We start from the raw sequence: 20,638 nt of genomic DNA, 5'->3' as shown, positions 1-20,638 counted from the left end.
TCCTGTTGGGGTAAGTAGTTTTGTGATTTACAGTATCGTAAAAGCGAGTACCACCCATTACAAAAGCTGTCCCATTGATAATATACAAGTAGCACCGGAGCTAGCGTAAAAAAAAAAGTATTTTTGTAGGGAGAAAGCGATTCCTCCACCACTGGCTAGCCAGGGAGCCCCCTCTAAAGGAACCCCCTCTTGTTGCAAAGTGATATAATCAAGCATATTTGAGCAACAATGAGTGCATAATGTTACAAAATAGCTTACGTGCTGTAGGTATTTTTGCACTATCTTAATGACCCTTAGTAACTCAAATAACAGCCTTCTGAAGGAAATAACAGCAGAGACGTGTTTAGAAAGAAAACCTAATTATCCACAACAATAATATCAATTAGTGTATTTTTGAAAATTTTTCTTTTGTAATCTAATACTTATTTTTGGATATATAATCATTAAACCTGACAACTGTTTCAGATACATATACTTATCAGCATATATCAAATATCATTTATGTTATCAATAACCTTACATAACATTTAATAGCTTCGTTTGGGAATATGAACAAAATACACTACCTGTCACACACCAGGCTCTCAGGTCCTGTCACTTACCCCTCTGCTGTGTTTCTGAGCTGTCCTTGCGGTCCTCAAGCTCTGCTAGTATCAGATCTCTCTGCAAGATGCTGCCCAGTATGTCTCCACTCCAGAGATCTGTCCAGAATCAGTGTATGGGTGCTGCCATCTTGGATTCGGTCACAGGATTCCTCTCAGCTAATCATTGGATAGCAATCTTCACTCCAGGTTTCCCTTCAAAACCAGTTCCTGGGAGCTGCCATCTTGGATCCAGTCACCTGATCCATCCCAGCAAATCAGACTGTTGTTTTAGCCCAGCTGACCGCAATCTCCAATCAGGAAACAACAACTAGTATAAAAGATCTTCCTGGAGCACTTACCTGTTGCCAGTGCAAAGTTGTATTTTCAAACACCAAGTAGTTCCCAGCAGTCTGCAGTCTTTTCTATTGTTCCATCACAGACAGTGCAGTCTGCATTCCAGCTACATTCTGGTTCTATTCTGTTCTACTTCCAGCATTTTGGTTCCAGACCGGTTCAGCAATCCAGTTCCTGCCTGGGGGTAAATGTATCATAGTGCGGATTGTACAAGTCGCCGGAAATCGGTGAGATGACAGCTTAAAGCGGCGCTGCCTTGTAAAGGCAAACTTTCCTTTACAAGGCAGCGCCGCTTTAAATTTAAGCTGTCATCTCACCGATTTCCGGCGACTTGTACAACCCGCACTATGATACATTTAGCCCCTGGTCTTCTCTGCTAGTCTGTCACCACCTGTACCAGTCCTTTCATTTACATGCAAAGGAACATAATCTGGCCACCAAGCTTTGTGTATCTGTGCACCAGCCTAACTCCAGAGATCCCACCCAGTCTGGGTACAGACAGATCCTCAGGTGTGACATTACCCTTTCATTTTATGTTATATTGACTACATAATATATAATCATTTGCTATATTGTAACACTATGAAGAGCTTTGTTGGATACTTTATATATCATTAAAACAAATCTCACAAATATTTGAAGAGGTGAAATTCTTTGGAAAAGTATCATTCAGAATACATCCTTAAAGAGATCTATTTTTATTAGCAGGATATTTGAATAACGGAAGGAACCAATCAAATGTCAATGTTTTAAATTCGCTCTTTCTTCAATGTATGCTTTCTTATCGCAGCTGCATCATTCATTTATATTTCAGTATCCCAGTAAATTATCGATTTTGGAGGCGTGGCCTGAATGACATGGCAGCTGGTAATAACTAAAGAGAGCTCCGGGACCAGTCTAACTGTAAAGCCACTGACCAGAGTTTCTACTGACAGAACAGCTTTTATCTGATGGGCAGGAGCCCCCGGGGCAGCAGTGCACCACTTGTGGACCACATAGTTGCGAGCGGAGGATGCCAACTGTGCACATCTGGCTTCGGCCTCCACTGCGTTCAGCATTGGGCGGGACTAGGGAGTGAGCTTGGCCACTGGACACTTATTTCTTGGCTGGTGTTCTGCTCTTGACAGCACCTCACCTCTGCACAGAGACTCCACACCTGCAAGCCCAGTCAGGAGCAGGCGGCTGCTTGCTCCCGGGCAGACAAGGTGACGGCCAGCGATTCTCGCCCGTTGGATGCCATTTGCAACAGGTGAGGTCCTACTACAGGGGAGGCCTCCTAACCTGCTGGAGAGAAGAGATTTCAGGCTCTATAATCAGTCGAGCCACTACACTCTGATTCTGGCTCCAATCCCAGGCTGGACATAGACTTGCCCTGACTAAGGTGCTGTACCTTCACATCAATGCAGGTCATTCTTGTCTGTATTACAGCTTGTTTCTCCCACTGTGACATGGTGGCTTTTAAACCTAATCTACTGCAGGTTTGGTTTCTGTGCCATATTCACCTACACTAACTAATGCTTGGAACCACCCAGCCTGTATCACTATGTAATCCCAAAGACTGGTTTGCACAGCAGAAACATGCCCCTTTACATTGAGCTTTACCCATCACCTGGTACATCACTGCCATATAGTGGTCATTTTGCAAACTGCATGAGCTATATGCTCTAATACCTTTCATGGACTCTAAGGGGCATATTCAACTCTTGGTGTAAATGGCAAAAATCTCACGGCGCGTGCACTATTACCGTAATAACGGTAATAGTTTTAACGCCACGGAAAACGGCAAGAATTGAATATGTCTCTAATGGTAATGTGATCATTTACCCTGGAAGTCCCATCAATGGACAATCTGAACCACACGGTGATTAGCTAAGACATCCTGCTTTTGTTTTCTGTACCATTTTACATTGATTGCGTGCCTTATTGCCATGCCGGAACCGGCATGTCTTACTATGTCTTACTTTCATGCCCTCCTGGGGGGTGCAGGATGGATCGATACAGGAATAGGCTTTCTCTGTTATAATGCATGCAATTATTCTATGCTATATCTTTGCTAAGAGGCTTTAAATGGAGAAGGATAGGAGGGGTCCCCCCAAGAAAGACCAGAAGAAAACAAAGAAGTCCACGCCGCAAACAACTTTCCATTAGCTCTTCTCATGTACTCCCCCTCTCTTGCCCACTGCAAGCATTTCTCAATTAAGCCCTCCTGCAAACGAGCCCTGCATGAAGGATCATGGAAACTGGAGCAAGATACTTTCCTATATAAAAACTCTACCCACCAAAACGGACTTTCAAGCAATTAAAAATAAGATTCAGGAAACTCTCCAGTCACAGACTGCTATATTACAGTCTGACCTTACCCAGATTTCAGACAGGGTGTTTTCTCTAAAAAAAGGAAGCCACCGATTCACAACAAGATTCAGGAAATATTCATGCAACAAACAAGGAAACTTGGTGAGACTCACAAGAAACTAGATGACCTCGACAACAAAGGTTGCAGAAATGACCTCAGAGTCAGGGCAGTACTGAAGTATGTTCCCCACAGGGAATTATAGACACTCTCCCCAAACTTTAATGGGTTGCTGGAGGCAGACCCTAATGACCAGATTCTCTTTGGCAGAGCTCACATAGCTCTACAACTTATACTACAACTATAGAATCTGACATGCCTCGAGACATCATCTGTAGTCTCTACTATTATACAGTGAAGGAAGGTTTACTCAAAAAGGCTTGTGGTTTCTCCAATCCTGAATTCAATGGCCATGAGATCCAGAGCTCCCAGGACCTCTAAATGGTCTATTTTGCAACAGCGGGGGTTGCTGCACACTCTTATTGATGAATTCAATAAGCTCCATTATATTCTGCTGGAGGTTGCCACTGAGTGTCTAGGTGACCCAGGACAGCACTCTTCTCTACCTTCAAAGCCATGCCAAATTTGACTCCTTCTGTGAGAGCTTCAACATTCCTAAACTCCTACTTCCAGAATGGCACAATCCTTAATCTCTGCCGACTCCTATCCCGTCTGCTGGTCGAGAAGGCTGGCGTACCATCATTAGGCACAGACGACAACTTCCCTCCACTGCTGCCTCAGTCCAGGGATTTATGTAAACAGAACCTTTCTTATTGATAAGGGACTCTCCTTTCTCCTTTCCTTGGGCCACCTGAGTTGGATCCTCAATAGATTGGTTCCTAGCACGGGAAAAGTCCCCCACCTAGTATTCCACATGTTTAAGATTTGCGTTTCTAGGAGATTTGAGTAATCTTTTTGAGATTTTTCCTACAGTTTCAATGTCCACAAAGTTACAACACACATTTTTTCCCCCTGGTAATTTTATTCACATTGTACATATAGCCTAGTGGGTGTCGCTTCACTACCTTTCTCCCCCTATCTATCTGCTCTAGAACTTGTACAGGGGTCTACCTCACTGCCTTCTGGTGTCCAAAGCGGTACTCACATACGCAAAACCATCAGCATGTATTTGTTTTGTATTGCAATGTTTTTGCCGGTGGTAGTTATTATCGCGACTACGAGAACAGCAACAACAGTTTCCCCAACATGGACAGCGAAAAACTTTAATTGACGACAGACTGGTAATCCTGATTGTTTCAGAAACACACCTCCAACAACTGCGACTAATAAAGATCATGGCACCACATAATGACATCACTTTGAAGGCTGATACTATTATTTCTGCAGTTAAAGGGGTCATGCAAGGAGGCGCCGGCTGTACAATGTCAGGAAAATTGATGTCGACGTTCTCGTAGTCGCGATAACATACCCAACCCGTTTTTGCAATGGCTGTGTTTATTTTGTCTGTCTTTCCTCAGCTACTCTTTTACCTCCCTTCTCTCCCCTTTCTCTCCACTCTCCCTCCAAGGTGCTCCACACTCTCTTACTTATGGTTCTCAGAACAGCTCAGGATACTCGGTCCTGGACCCCAGCTGGATTCTGGGACAACGCAGACACTTTTAAACTATCTCGACAATGGATAAGTTAAAATTTATTTCTACTAATGTAAGTGGTTTAAATGTACCACAGACAAGCTCTCATCTCCTTCACACACATAGACATGGTGGATGAGGCATTTGTGCAAGAAACACATTTCAAAAGAGGAGTAGCCCTCAAACTATGTAACACCCCTACTTTACAGGTCTTTTCAATAATTATAGTTCTGGAAATAAAAGGGGAGTAGCCAGGCCCGGCGCTCCCATTAGGCAAGGTTAGGCAGTTGCCTAGGGCGCCGGGCTCTGGAGGGCGCCACAGATTAAACATTTCTTTAAAACTGTGCGGTGACCGCTGACCATACCTTTCACAGCCGCCGCACAGCTTCAGATACATCCACAGGGAGGGGGGGAAGGGCCATTGATCACCATCGCCGCCTCTCTGCTCCGTCTCCTCCCCTCCACATCATCATCACGGCCCGACAGTGTCAGTGAGTGGAGGGGAGCAGACGGAGCAGAGAGGAGGCAAGTTAAGGTAAGAAAAGACGGGGGGGGGCGCCGATTTTGAAAATGTCCCGGGGGATGGGCGTGGAGCGGGGGGCGCCAATTTTGAAAATGTGCCTAGGGCGCCAAGGACCCTAGCACCGGCCCTGGGAGTAGCAATCCTGTGCTCTAACCGTCTCCGGCTTACAGAGATCTTAAAATCCTCAATAAGTGATGGGAAGGTCCTGCTGGTGAAGGTTAAAATCTCTAATCAACTATTCACCCTAGTCAATATTTACCCCCCGAACAATTCCCAAACTGCCTTCTTAGCCACGACCATGACAAAAAGAGAAGACCAGTTAAAGGGGTTTGTGATAAAGGAGGGAAACCTTGATTGGACTTTGATCCCTCAGATTGACAACTCTACAGGTTCCTCCAGGACATGACTCAAAGATGCACTCAGGGTTAGAAAAGAGCTACATGGTCACTAGTGGGCTGATGCACTGTAGATTTTCCATCCGTCTGATTGGGACTTTACATTCTACTCTCATCCTCATTCCTCTTACACATGAATCGGCTACTTATTCATTAGTCACAGATATCTTGATATGGTGGTAGACTTGTGGATCGGCCAAATGATGAGATCATGCCCCCGTATATCTGGTTACTAATCTGGCAACCCCTTCTTTTCAGACAACGGACATGGAAGGTTATTGAATTGATTCTGCAGGATTCCTATTGTAAGTCCCGATTAGAATCTGCTTTGGATGACTATATGCCCTTTAACGACAACAGTTAGACCTCCAAGATAGCGATGTGGAAGGCCCAAAAATGTGTTTTTAGGGGAAAGTGCATCCAACTTGGTTCATTCTTAAAGAAGCAGAAAGCGGCTGTGAGAGATACTCTCTTTATAAATATAAAAGCCTTAGAAACTAGACCTAAGCACACTTTCTCACTGAAGACTTAATTGTTAAACAATAGAACATTTTGTTGATTGATAGAACTAAGCTGTCTTGGAGGCGCTGCAGGACCAAGTTTTACCAATGGGAAGATAAGTAGTGATGCCTTCTAGCTATGGCTCTTCCAGCCCAGAGATCCCTCACTTTTATCCAGGCCATTCAGGATGGTGGAACGGTGGTAAACCATACAGATATAAAAAAATAGCTGAGGCGTTTCAAGTTATTGCCAGCTGTACAGTATTCACCCCTCCAGCATCTCCATCTTACTTGGCCTCTAGAGAGAGAGAGATAGAGAAATACCTCCAGGAAATTCATTTTCCTAGGGTCTTTCAGGAAGCCTGTAAGTTTCTAGATTCTCCCTCCGAACTTAATGATGCCATTAAATTATCCCTGCTTGGAAAGAGTCCTGGACCGGACGGGTTCTCAATCTGTTTTCCTATAAAACTTTTGAGGAGAACATCGCCCCATCCTCCTGGAGGCCTTTAATGAGGTGTTGGATGTAAAAGACTACTCGGCCCAATCAATGTAAGCCCACATTATTGTCATTCCAAAGAAGGATACGAATCCCGCATTGTGTCCCAGTTACCGCCCAATCTCCCTGGTAAATGTAGACGTTAAATTATTGGCTAAACTGATCTCAAACTGACTCAAGCTTCTCCTCCCTGCACTGATCCACAATGATCAATTTGATAGGGTGGACTGGTGGACTGGTGGTCCATAAGGAGCATTCTGGGACACATGGGGATTGGCCCCCTTGTTCTCATAGGATATAGGCTTTATACAAATCCCCTACTGCTAAGGTCAGAGTTAATTGCACACTATCAGAGCCGATCTCTATAATTAATGGTACTCGCAAGGGCTGCCCATTCTCCTCGCTAATTTTCAGTGTATGTATGAAGGCTTTGGCGAGGGCTTAATGGGGTAACCCTATTATTTCTGACCTTCAGGTTATGTCAAAGGAATATTGTCTTGCTCTATTTCTAGACGATTTGCTAACCATTGTCACAACTCTTCCTAATATGATGTCCGAGTCCTCAAAGTTTGGCGGTTTTTCTCATTTCAAAATTAAATAAAATTAATCGACTGCCCTTAACATCTCTGCTTCTGCACATATGATAGCTGGTATTCAGTCCGCCTTCCCCATTAAATGGAAATCCGCGCACATCCTCTATCTTGGGGTCTCCATCACCAGTGATAACAATCATTTGTTCCATTTAAACTCTCCCCCTCCTATTCAAAATTAAGAAGGAACTGGGGTCCTGGTCATCCTGTAAATTCTCATGGCTTGGATTATTTGCCACAGACAAGCATGCGGTCTTTACCGCCACTTGCTTTAGTTGGCAATCATTTGAATTTAAATAATCCCTTTCCCCTTCACCTCTGGTAGTTGGAGAAGACATGTAACTCTTACCCATCCTGTGGGTCCCTCACTGGATAGGTAATACCTGTCTTTCCTGATCACCTATGGCTTTCCACTTACTCTATGATTTCCAATTACTCCAGGTTCTACCGTTTACACCTAGCGACTACATGGGCACCCCCCTATTCCCTCCTTTCTTTCCTTCCATGCTCTCCTTCCTCCTTGTTCCCCCCTCATTTGTTTATTTGTCCTACTATTAAAATGTTAATGTTCTGATCTTTGCGATCACTGCGACCATTGTTTAGCTACATAGTCTACGATATGTCAGATTATATCTCTTTTGATATGTCCTTCATATACTCTATGTAGCTCGGTAACCACTTTGATGATTTTGCATTCAGACATTTGTCTAAATAAAGAATTTATTAAAAAAAACAAAAACTGTATTAATACAATAAAGATTATATTTAATTGATATAATACTAACAATGGTTTGATTGTATAGCTCTATGAGTGCCTTTTCCTCATTTTGATAAAATGATGTTTACATTCTAATAGAGCATCCCCACCATCCAGGGATTGAGTTAATTTACATTACATTTTGGTATTTCCATTCAGATTCTATTTTTACTTTAAAAGACTGCTTACCTACTGCAGGTACATGAATCAATATGTGTAATTAAGCCCTGTTTACCACAGCAAGCATAGAGGGACACTGTGGTATCATTATACCCCTTGGCATCCCATGTTTACTAAGGTGAAAGGGGGTTGAGGATGTGGTTGTCCCCCCCCCCCCCACTTGATTATCTAAATCATGTAATGAAGTCCCACCCACCTCCTCTTTTTCTCTTTTCCTCTCTCACCTCCATGTCTCTCAGAAGTGAGCTAGGAAAAGTAGGCAAGTAAAAATATTCATGAATATAACTTGAGTGTTTATATCTCATTAAAAATGTCCATCTTAATCTTTCATCTGCAGCAGCATATTACATTAGGAGAGAGGTGTATTTCTAACTGAGCAGTAAAAGTTTGAGGGACAGCTTGGCAGATTTGCTTTGCAGGAAATCAGTGTAAATTTGTGATTCACACACTGGTGCAGTGATGTCAATTGGAACTCAAATGACTGTATTTTCAGTGATTTGACATATATCAGTTCCCATTAGTAGAGAGGAGCTTCAGCTGTCTGTAATGAAGTGGGGATCTTATACTTACTTTTTAACAGAGCTGGAGAGAAATCTCAGGTCAATGTTGAACAATGTATCTTCATAGTCAATATATGAAAATTTTCAATGGGATTAAGCAGACATAAATCTGAGTGTCTCCGCCACTTCATAATCCCCTACTGTCTTTCAGGCCTAACACGTGTCATAAATAGAAATTCAGAAAAAAAACTACATTAGTGGTCCTTGTCTTAAGTTTCAACCTAAATCCCTGAAATCACTCTTAAGAACTTTTAACATACTTGCCTACTCTTCTGGAATTTCCGGAAGGCTCCCGAATTTCGGGGACTTTTGCTGGACCCCCGAAAGAGTAGGCATCCTCCCGGATCACCATTGGGGCGAAGATCAATGACGCGATCGTGCCGTTAAGTAGTGGACGGGGCCAAAATTACGTGATTCTTCGAGCCCCACCCCCACATGCCTATTAATCCCCCCCCCCCCCCGAACTCCCGGAAGCCAAGTAGAAATGGTTTGTCAAGTATGACTTTGCATCTACCTCCAAGTTTGTCATTAGTACACCAAAACCATTTGGTACTAACCAACCCCTCTCAGAAATGTATTTATTAGATCACAATATGCTGAACCCCAACCCTATTATTTAGCAAGACAAAGGTAAAATTAATAGCCCACCAGAAACTATTTGTGTTTTGTGGATCTGTGGGGAGTTTGTATGTTATCCCTGTGTTTGTGTGGATTTCCTCTAAGTGCTCTTTTTTCCTATCAACCTCAAAAAGCATGCTGGTGGGTTAATTGGCTGCAGACTAAAGTAACCCTAGTCTGTTTGTGTGTGTGTGTGTGTGTGTGTGTGTGTGTGTGTGTGTTAGGGAAATTAAAGTGTAAGCTCCAATGGCGCATGGACTATGTGACTGACTTATATTCTCTGTACAGTGCAGTGAAATTGAAGGGGCTATATAAATAAATGATGATGATGGAAGCCTTCATTACACAAGTACAGGTTAATAAACAGTTAAGTAAATTATATAGAAATGATGATGTCATTATTATTATTTTTTTCTAGGTACTAACTGGATGATAGAGATCTTGAGTTTAATCAAATACAAAGGGGATGCCACGCTAAGCAACAGTATACCAATCTATAGCAGAGCTCCATGGTACGAAACTAATGTATTTCGAACACAACAGATGAAGGACCTCGTTCCTCCAAGAATGATGTCTTCCCATCTACCATTCAACATGTTTGCAAAATCTTTTTTTTAAGTCCCAAGCTAAAGTAAGCAAAGTATTGGAAAATATGATATATATATATATATATATATATATATATATATATATATATATATGTGTGTGTGTGTGTGTGTGTAGGTCAATATATGTATGCATGTAAACATATATATATGTATGTCAATATATGTGTGTAATATATATATATATATATATATATATGTGTGTGTGTGTGTGTGTGGGGTATGGCCAAAACGCGTCATTTTGGCTCCGCCCCCGCAACGACATGCAGTTTTGTTGCGGGAAGCAGTGCCAAAATGACGCGATTCACCACAAATCGCGTCATTTTAGCCCCGCAATTGCAGGATGCGTGAGCTTTGCCAGCTCTCCCGGGAGTCCGTGAGACCGACCCGAATTTCAGGAGTCTCCCGGACATTCCGGGAGAGTTGGCAAGTATGGTGTATGGGCAGTATAGCTCACATGAAAATCATTTTTTTATGTGTATATTAATAACTTACAATTCTTTATTTAGATTGAAAAACCATTAAGCATGAATTACAGTAAAATTATTGATTCATTTTATAGAAATGCAGTGGGCGATAAGATCACGGAGAAGTACAGTGGTAGGTGGGGTAAGCTGAGAAAAAATAGCAGAAGAGGGACAAACATTTAACTTTTTTTTGTGGGCATGTGCAGTCAAATTAGCATACTTACACCAATCAAACAAGTGTAAGCCCAATTCAGCATAAGCCCCTATAAGATTAGAACATCAGCAAGCACTGTGCATGCAGTGTCACTGCCGTACATTTTACTGTAAGAGATGTCATACATTAACATCGTCATCTCTGTAAATCCTTTGGTAGCAGGCACCCTGCAACTGCTAGTTTAGCTGTGGGCAACAGCTGCGCCAAAGGTATATAGTAGTCAGGAGGAACCAGGCTCACAACTAGGAAATGATCTGATTGCCTACTGGACACTCAGGGTCTGATTCATTAAGGCATGCAAAATGAATGTATTTTTTAAAAAACGCATATAAATTGGATATACACGTCTGTATTCAACAAGGAGCGGGTGTAAAGATACGTTTGTTGATGAATACAGGTCAAGGTCCGCTCTGCTCTAACAGACAATATACTGCAGGATATGGCTAAAGCATATGTGGAATATAAAGTCCCAAAAGAAAAAAAAAATCAACTATTCAATGATTGTCACCTGTCAAAACATTTAAAAAACAAATGTTTTTTTCTTTATATTTTTCTCCCCCTAAAATACCTTTATTATGAAGTTATCTGACATTTATGAAGAGAGAAGCAGATCCTCAAGCCCACTTATAACAATACTAACAATACTTTTATAGAAGTCATATTAAAATCAGTATATGAATACAGTAATAAGGAAGCACACTGATTAGAGAGGTTGTGAGTAAGATTAAACGGGCAAGTACAACTGATCACCATTACTGACCAGGGCCACCTTAACTACATAATGGGCCCCCGGGCAATGCAGTGCACCGGGACCCCTAAATATAAATATATATATATATATATATATATATATATATATATATATATGTGTATAGTGTGCGTGTGTGTGTAAAAAAAATATATACATATGTAAAAAAAAAGTGATTATGTGTATATATATATATATATATATATATATATAAGTTAACCCGTGCATGATACTCATGCATTCTAGTCAAATCAAGCTACTTAAGGTGTTAAGAAGGTTCTTGTCATGCATTTGGGCCTAGCCCAGGCCTCCTCAGGGGAAGAGCGTTACTTCCCGACGCAAGCGCCCTTTTTTAACGTGGTTTTGTCCTACATGTCACCACCTCATCATTTTTCTCCATCACTTCATCCTTCATCTTCATCTCCACATCCTTCATCAAGCTACTTAAGGTGTTAAAAACTCCTCACTGTCACCCCCGGCAACCACCAACCACTCCCAACTGTCACTTCTCCTTCAAGAAATATATAGGTCAGTGTATAACTCTGCCCAGCAGGTGGCGCTGCAGCTTGTTTTTTTTTTTTCACACACGCCACTAGGCATTTATATAGTATATATATATATATATATATATATATATATATATATAATATATATAAGCCTAGTGGCGTGTGTTAGTCTGTGTGTGTGTGTTGAAAAAAAAAAAAAAAGCTGCAGCGCCACCTGCTGGGCGGAGTTATACACTGACCTACTAAATTCTTAGTGTGTGTGGAAAAAAAAACTCAGAAAGGGCTGAAATTCGGTATACTAAGATGTTTTTAATTTGTTAATTTAATTTGTTAATTGTTAAAAGTGTTTATAAAGATTTTAAAAAAAAATATATATATTTCTTGAAGGAGAAGTGACAGTTGGGAGTGGTTGGTGGTTGCCGGGGGTGACAGTGGGGAGTGGCTGGTGGTTGCCGGGGGTGACAGTTGGGAGTGGTTGGTGGTTGCCGGGGGTGACAGAGCGAGAGGAGTGTGATACTCAGGACCGCTGAGAGAGATCCCTGTGTCTGGATAGACATCTGGATAGATGTGGCGATAAAGATGAAGGATGAGGTGATGGAGAAAAATGATGAGGTGGTGACATGTGGACAAAACCACGTTAAAAAAAGGCACTTGCGTCGGGAAGTAACGCTCTTCCCCTGAGGAGGCCTGGCCTAGCCCCAAATGCATGACAAGAACCTTTTTAACACCTTAAGTAGCTTGATTTGACTAGAATGTTAACTTGTATATATATATATATATATATATATATATATATATATATATATATAGGGCCCCCCTTAACTTACCTTAACTCCGATCCTCTTCTCTTCTTTTTTCCGCGCTCTCTGTTCTGCGCTCCTCCGTGCTGTGCTTGCAGTGAATGTTGGGTGGGACATCACGCCCAATATTCACTGCGAGCAAAGCACGGAAGAGGGGACCAGGGAGCCGGATCGAAGCTGACGTGACCGCGTGACCGCAAGGTAAGTATTTTCTTTTTTTTTTTTTTTGCAGGACCACCGGGAACCTGCCCAATGGAAGAAATGGCCCTGTTATTGACCATTGATTTATAGCCAAGCTTTCTTTTCATAATACGTATAGGGTGAGGGAACACGGGATGAAAAGTGGAGTTAAATAGTGGTTGTCGAATCAAGGTAGTAAGAAGATCTCACCATCCAATCATCAATTAGTCTGATACATGGGCCATGTAAATGTACAGCACTCACTCAGACATCTGATTGTGACAAGGAAATGAACCAAAGAGGAGAATTAACTTCTAGTCATAGAGGACTGCCTGTTGCCCAATGTTTAGAGTGAAACTAAACACACTGTTAAATATAGACACATTTTAGGAAAAATAATGTGTGCCTCTGATCCTTAATTCTCCTTGATTTTCTTTAGATTATCTACACAATGCGAAATCCTAAAGATGTCATTGCATCTTTATTCCATTTTACCAAGATTCTAAGTATTTATAAAGAAGTTGAACAATTCCAGGAATTCCTAGAGGATTTTTTGCAGGGGAATGGTGAGTTTATTAATAAAAAGTATGCACACCAAAGGACCACCCCGGTCAATTGACATTAAATATTATCTATTCAGCTCTGGCTACTGTTGTGGTGCTATATAAACAAATAATAATAAACATTAATTATCATGAAATAATTATGGCAGTTGTGTGATACGCAACTTTTTAATTCTTTTTAGTAGACATTCTGTTTAATGTAGAATACATGTGTGTACAACACTAATAATAGAAGATTAATTTTACAACATGAGTTATCGTAAGGAGCTTCAATGTGTGGAGTTTGCATATATTCGGTGTAGAACTAATTGGATGCTTGTCTTTACTTTGAATTCACAATCCATCACAATCCCATCAGTAACTGCACCATGAGGTCACCACTCTGTTCTCTTCCGGTGGTGGTCATTATTACGGTGTTAATAAATCCAACACTATTAATACCGACCTAAAAATTATGATAACTATAAGGGGGACAAGGAGGAAATAGAGACTTACCATGTAAGAGACATAGAACATTGCCGACATGTCTGAGATTCGGCTGCTATAAATCGTGACTGTACAAAATACAGCCAGTAGGATTCTCGTCACTTAAAATGGACACAGTGAGATTGCCAGTTTTAAGGTGTCAATGGCACGACCTGCCGAGTCTTTGGCATGTTGGCAATGTTCTATGTCTCTTAAATGGTAAGTCTCTCTTTCCCCCTTGTCACCATTATAGTCATCAACATTTTTAGGTCGGTGTTAATAGTGCCAGATTTATTAACACAGTAAAAACGTACCCCGTCCTTTTCTTCTCTGTTTTTGTCTCTATTTGCTGTTGTTTTTATTCTAGTATCTGTTTCATACTGTGGTAAATTGTTCAGTCATTACATTATTCGAATTGTGCTAAACAGATTTTCATTTTTTACTATTAGCTATGTATGGCTCCTGGTTTGAACATGTCAAAGGCTGGATGCAAATGAAGGATGACAGCAGATTCTTCTTTATCACATATGAGGAGCTCCTGCAGGTATGGTAAACCTACTCTCTCCTAGGTGATCCTGCACTCCTAATAAGGCATTACGTTTTATGTTGCCTTAATGGAAGGGGTTACAGGAGGAACACACTCATAAACGACCCCCAAGGTTTTGTGTTTTTGATCAAACCTGTGTATTATGAGTATTATGTATGGTTGTGAAATCAAGCATATAATTGCATTGGGTAACCTCCATTCTAATTAGTACCCAGCTGGCAATTTTTGGTGACATTCAAAGAAAAAGAGAAACTTTTACCAGAATATTCTATATTTACATTAAACACATACTCTCAAAATCTGGGGAAATTTTTTATTTTGTGTTGTTTCTTTGTTATTTTTAAACAGAGATAAAGCTTATTACAAAAACAGCAAACAGAAAAACATAGTACTTAATTTATTTAGCAGTCTGGATGAGCAGGGCACATTAATGAGCAGTGATATTCGAGATACAGGACTGTTGATACAGTGAATGCAGCTGGAGCAACACCTTTGGGGCTTCTAGGTCTGACCCTATTCCCAACCCCAACAAAGGTTCCCTACAGGGTGATGGGCCATTTGAGATTCTAGTAAGATTAATTTATGGATTATAAATTAACATAGGTGTCACTTGTAGACTGCTGCAAGGATATGTGGTCTGCAGCAGTATGTGTAATGTTTGCCGCTTTGACTCTAGGTTAATTAGAGAGGCAAGGAAAAAGTACCCTGAGAAGGTTCCAGTGGTCAGGTTGTTTCCCTCAGAGCTTGGGGCAGCACCAGAGAGGACGACTGATGTATTTGTGGACTGAATATTGTCCCACACAAATATCAGGGGGAGCAAAGAAAGACAGCCCCAACTGTGAATTGTGGTCCATGTACATTGTCTCCTATTCAGAAATTGGAAGGCAGTCCAATTCTGTGATGGTTGGTATACTGGCCCTGCTTAGAATCCAAGGGTAGAGCAGACCATGGCAGTCCAATTGTGAGAGAGACACCTGTGAAGTAAGGGCTCAGAATACATTTGAGGACATGTTTGCGTGACCTACTCCCTTCAAAAGCACTGTTGCATTCCAGTCAGGGGGAGAACAATCCCTGTGAAGATGCAGAGGAAGCGGTGATCCTATATTTGGCCAATATAGCAGCTTTTTTCACCATTAACACTGGAAGCAGAAGAAGGGTGGACAAGTTAAAAAGCCATCAGAAACAGAAATGGATAGCAAGAATTTATTTTTATATGACGATGGATGACCTCTCCTTATCCAGTATGAATCGTTATACAGACAATGCTATGGGCTAGCTGCTTGGAATTCAAGGACTCTCAGTTATCCGGTCATTGTGTGAGGAGTGAGTCCGAAATTAAAATGGAATTGTGTTTGGTCTCTGGTCACTTCTGGGTCAGATTGCTGGATTGTGTTATGGGCCAATTTTTACGGTACTTCTATCTCATTACTACATCTCACACTCCCCATTACATCATTCTTGATGATTGGCTGCAAAACTTTTTTAAGGATCTAACCTCCCCTTTCCCCCTTCCTGTTGTTTCCCTTCCTCCCAAAATAAGTTTGTTGTTTGTAACTACCTTTACAAACTACAATGTATGGAGTTCCTATGTTTAGAACAAAACACTTATCACCGCACCAAGCTTAACCCCAAATAAATTCATTTAGAAAATCTTCTCATCTCATTATGGGGAGGTGCTCCTACACAATATAGACATACTACTGAAAAAGGGAAAATGGGGGGGGGGGGATATGAGAGATGTGTATAAAGGGCACTCTTTTATTTCACGATATAGATTAGTTTTCTGTTAAGAATAATATCTTTATTAAATTAATTCAATTAGCGAAATATTAAAAACACTGAATGAATGAACATAATAACCGAATACATAAAATAAGCAAACTGTTAAGAAGTAGTAAAAATACTACTGTGCTGTCTCACTTGTTCTAATAATAATGGATAATAGCAGTCATGTGGTTTATTTTTCAGATATATGAAGAATCATCATTATACTCTGATCACAATTGCATACATTATCTATACATGTAAGCTCACTACTGGGCCCAGGGGTAATATCCTGTAGGCTCCTTCTGAACGCTAATTATTTTCATCTATTGTCACTTTTTTCACTCTGCACGTATTTACTCTGATAATCACTTAGGTTCCCTAGAGTCAGTTTATATATCTACACCTACCTAGTGGAAAGATGGACTGAAGCCCGAACAGAAAACTAATCTATATCGTGAAATAAAACAGTTCCTATGTTTACTTTGATCTCTATATCAATGTATATGATGCCTCTAACAAAAGAAAAAGAAAAAGAAAGATATGACAGCGCTGAAACTATCATCATCGTCATTTATTTATATAGCGCCAACATATTCCGTAGCGCTTTACAATTAGGGACAAACATAATAAACTAATAAACAAACTGGGTAAAACAGACAAAGAGGTGAGAACTAATATATAATACATAGACCACGATGCTAGAGAAAGATATTAAACATATAAAAACATTTATTTGTAAGTAACAACACTTCTATAGTTGAACAATGAAAATAAATAGTACAAAGACCAAAATAAATAAACACATCATAAAAATGAATAAAAATTGAAGCTCTCAATGGGTACACAGAGAGGCACAATGACATTTCTCTCATAAAAGTGTGAACTATACAGAAATCCACATAGAAAAATTGATATTTCAATGTAGCGCTATTCCCTGAGCTACGCCAACCTTTACATGGGGCGACTTTGAGGACGCCCAAGTGTGGGGCGGCGAGTTCGGTGCAACTGGTCCTCTATGGCCGTTACATTGACAATCTCTTTATTATTTGGGGGGGAGGCCCATCTAGAGCACATTCTTTTGTAGAAACCTTAAATAATAATAGTTACAACTTGAAATTTGTACACATTATAACCCGAGAATATGTTAGCACCTACTCAATTAAGTGGATAAGTTTGCTACAATATAACACCGGCTAAATGTATTGAGAATGCCATGTGTTGGCTTCCTGAAAAACCGGTAGGCTGCTATAAATGTGGAGGATCAAGGTACCTCACATGTGGATACATATGTAATAAACAAATATTTTTGTGGCATAATGGTATCCAACATTTTGTTCGGGGTTTTATTAATTGTAACACAAATTATGTAATTTATATACTGAGATGCAAATGTAGTATATTGTATGTTGGAAGAACAATTAGACCTTTGAAATTACGTTTTCTAGAACATAGGCGGAATAATATCAATAAATCTATTGCTCATAGTGTATCTCGACATTTTATTGAAGCTCATCAGTCTGATCCTTTAATTTGGAAGTTATGGGTATTGAATATGTCAAACCGTCTGTGAGAGGAGGTGACAGATTCCAAAAAATTGTGCAGACAAGAAACTTATTGGATCCATTTACTAAATACTCTCAGTCCCTGTGGACTGAATGAAAGTTTGTAGTTAAACAGTTTGCTTTAGGATAGGTCATACGAGTTTTTCTGGGAGTTTTTCTTAATATGTTAGACATGAGTTTAAGGTGCGAGGACTGTGCTTTTCTCATGACACCGTTTTTTTGCACCTTACATGCACTTTCCTACATCTTCTGACATAGTTATAGGTTTTATACTGGAGAAAATGTATTCTAGGCGTACAGGCAGATATGTGCATGTAGGTCTGTGATTATTTCTTTTTACGAGGAATTTATGTATATTCTTTTATTATTTTTTAGTTATATATATTTACTGATTGATACTTTTCATTGAGATCTATTTAATATATTAGTCATGTGAAAGAATGATTTCTAAATAAAGGTTTTAGATCTCAAAATAATTTTTCTATGTTTCTGGGGTTCAAACTACTAAGTGGCCTAAAATGATTAGCACTTGAGAATGAGAGGCCACGGGTTCAAAGTCGCATAGAAGATGTTGCTGTTATTATTTAAGCTAATGTACCGTATATACTCGAGTATAAGCCGAGTTTTTCAGCACATTTTTTGTGCTGAAAAAGCCCCCCCTCGGCTTATACTCGAGCCCACAATGCGCGGCCGTAAGGAGGGTGGTGCCTGCCTCCATAGCTTCAGCCCACTTAAGGGCTGAAGAGAAAGTGAAGGAAAATATTAACGAAGAGTTTGGTGGGAAAAAAAATAAACTCACAAGAGTTTGGTGATTGCCGTTAGTGCCGTCTGTGCGTTCCACTGCGGAACTACACAGACAGTCTTACAGACATTCAGGGAGAGAGGGGGCAGCCTGGCTCCAGTCAATACCACGCCCCCTGAAAAATACATCATTGCACACACAGAGGTAATGTTTTATGCTCAGCTACCTCACCATAATATAAATACACATGCAAAGATATATACACACGGTCCCATTGACTTATCCCCAGAGATATTAATGTCTCCTCCCAACTCACAAAAGTTTGGTGCTTGCCGTTAGTGCTGCAGTGGAACGCATGTGCGTTCCACAGACAGGAAGTTCGGCACTTGCATTGCAAGTGCTGAGCTTCCTGTCTGTGGAACGCACATGCGTTCCACTGCGGCACTAACGGCAAGCACCAAACTCTTGTAAGTTGATTTTTTTTCTCACCAAACTAGTCATTTAATACTTATTTGCCCAAAGTGTCTGGAAAAAAAAATACAAAAACAAAAAGAATATAGCAGTGCAGTCCTATTCAAAAGTTTATATAAATCACTTATAAGAAGATGAACAGGGAGAGATAAATCTGTATTTCTGTGTCATAGAGCGTTACCAAAACCATGATAATGAAATTTACCAGTAGCTGCTGCATTTCCCACCCTAGGCTTATACTCGAGTCAATAAGTTTTCCCAGTTTTTTGTGGTAAAATTAGGTGCCTCGGCTTATATTCGGGTCGACCTATACTCGAGTATATACAGTATTTATTTATGTATTTTGAACATTTTCATGTTTATTTATTTATTTACAGATTAATATTTAGGAATTTACGACCGTGATGCTAGATAGATATTTGGGGCGTGCATTTTGCCTTTTAGACCATTGTGTTAATGAAAATCGAGTTCACAGTTCGCACACACCTGTTGTTGATCGCTATTAGGGCAATGTAGATATAAGGATCAACTGAATGGAGCAGTCTTTCAAATGGATTTCATTCCCTCTGATGAAATTTCCTATAGGGCAAAGAAACGTGTTAGGAATCTCACATCATACCAGTCAGCTGGAAATATAGTGCGCAATACTAATCTTATAAATGATTGTGATTAGTATTAAATAAATTAATAAAATATGAAAATATGAAAAAATGAGTCAGGACACATATAATGCTTATAGCTCTATTTTCAAAATTGCATTCCTGGATCCAAGTTATAAAACAATATCAGGAAGAAACAGGGTTTTCTTACCCTACATGTCCCTACTGAGATGTTAGATGGTTGTCCAGATGAGAACGCCAATGTGAACACCAATGCGTACAATATGTGTACAGTATTTTCCGCTGGCAGTTGTTTGGCTGGTCGCTTGCAATGTTGCCACGTATAAACGCAGGAAGAATTGTTTGCAGTGTTGTCGCGTATGAACGCGGGAAGAGTATGAGCCGCAGTGGATCACAGTGGAACGCACGGCTACGGTGGCTGTGAGAATTAAGCCCAACATGTTTCATCCGGCTTGCGGACTTTGTCAAGGATGCATACCCACTGATTTGGGACTGATTTATACCTGGTTTCCAGCTTTCATTGGTTAAAAAGCTTTATTTCAATTAAAATTTTAAAAACATGTAAAAAAGTATTAAAAATGTATAGTAGGTGTATAGTAGGATTTATGCCTCCTGATTCATAATAAATAAATAAAATAGCACTAACAAGAAATAGTAAATATATATTTAAAAAAATATATTTAAAAAAATTAATTATATGGTATATTTATACCTTCAAGAAAGAACCTAAATCAAAATCACTATTGAGACCTTGTAGTATAGAAATTCTGACAGGGAGATTTTATAGTAAACATATCACATATTGAAACAAAGTGGATATACCAGATGAAAACATTGATTTACCATATAATTAATTTTTTAAATATATTTTTTTAAATATAT

General features: G+C 40.1%; 1 protein-coding gene across 1 annotated transcript in view; it reads left to right on the top strand.

Annotated features, from left to right (window-relative positions):
* LOC142107967 (sulfotransferase 2B1-like) overlaps positions 1-20,638 on the top strand; it is a 66,426-nt gene that overhangs the window by 31,655 nt on the left and 14,133 nt on the right. Inside the window, 4 exon segments of the mRNA XM_075191642.1 lie at positions 9,918-10,108; positions 10,110-10,130; positions 13,459-13,585; positions 14,497-14,591. Coding sequence (XP_075047743.1) covers positions 9,918-10,108; positions 10,110-10,130; positions 13,459-13,585; positions 14,497-14,591 — 434 coding nt within the window.

Source organism: Mixophyes fleayi, chromosome 11, assembly GCF_038048845.1.
Source record: "Mixophyes fleayi isolate aMixFle1 chromosome 11, aMixFle1.hap1, whole genome shotgun sequence".
In the NCBI taxonomy this organism is placed as follows: domain Eukaryota; kingdom Metazoa; phylum Chordata; class Amphibia; order Anura; family Limnodynastidae; genus Mixophyes; species Mixophyes fleayi.
This window is presented reverse-complemented; position numbering and strand designations above follow the sequence as displayed.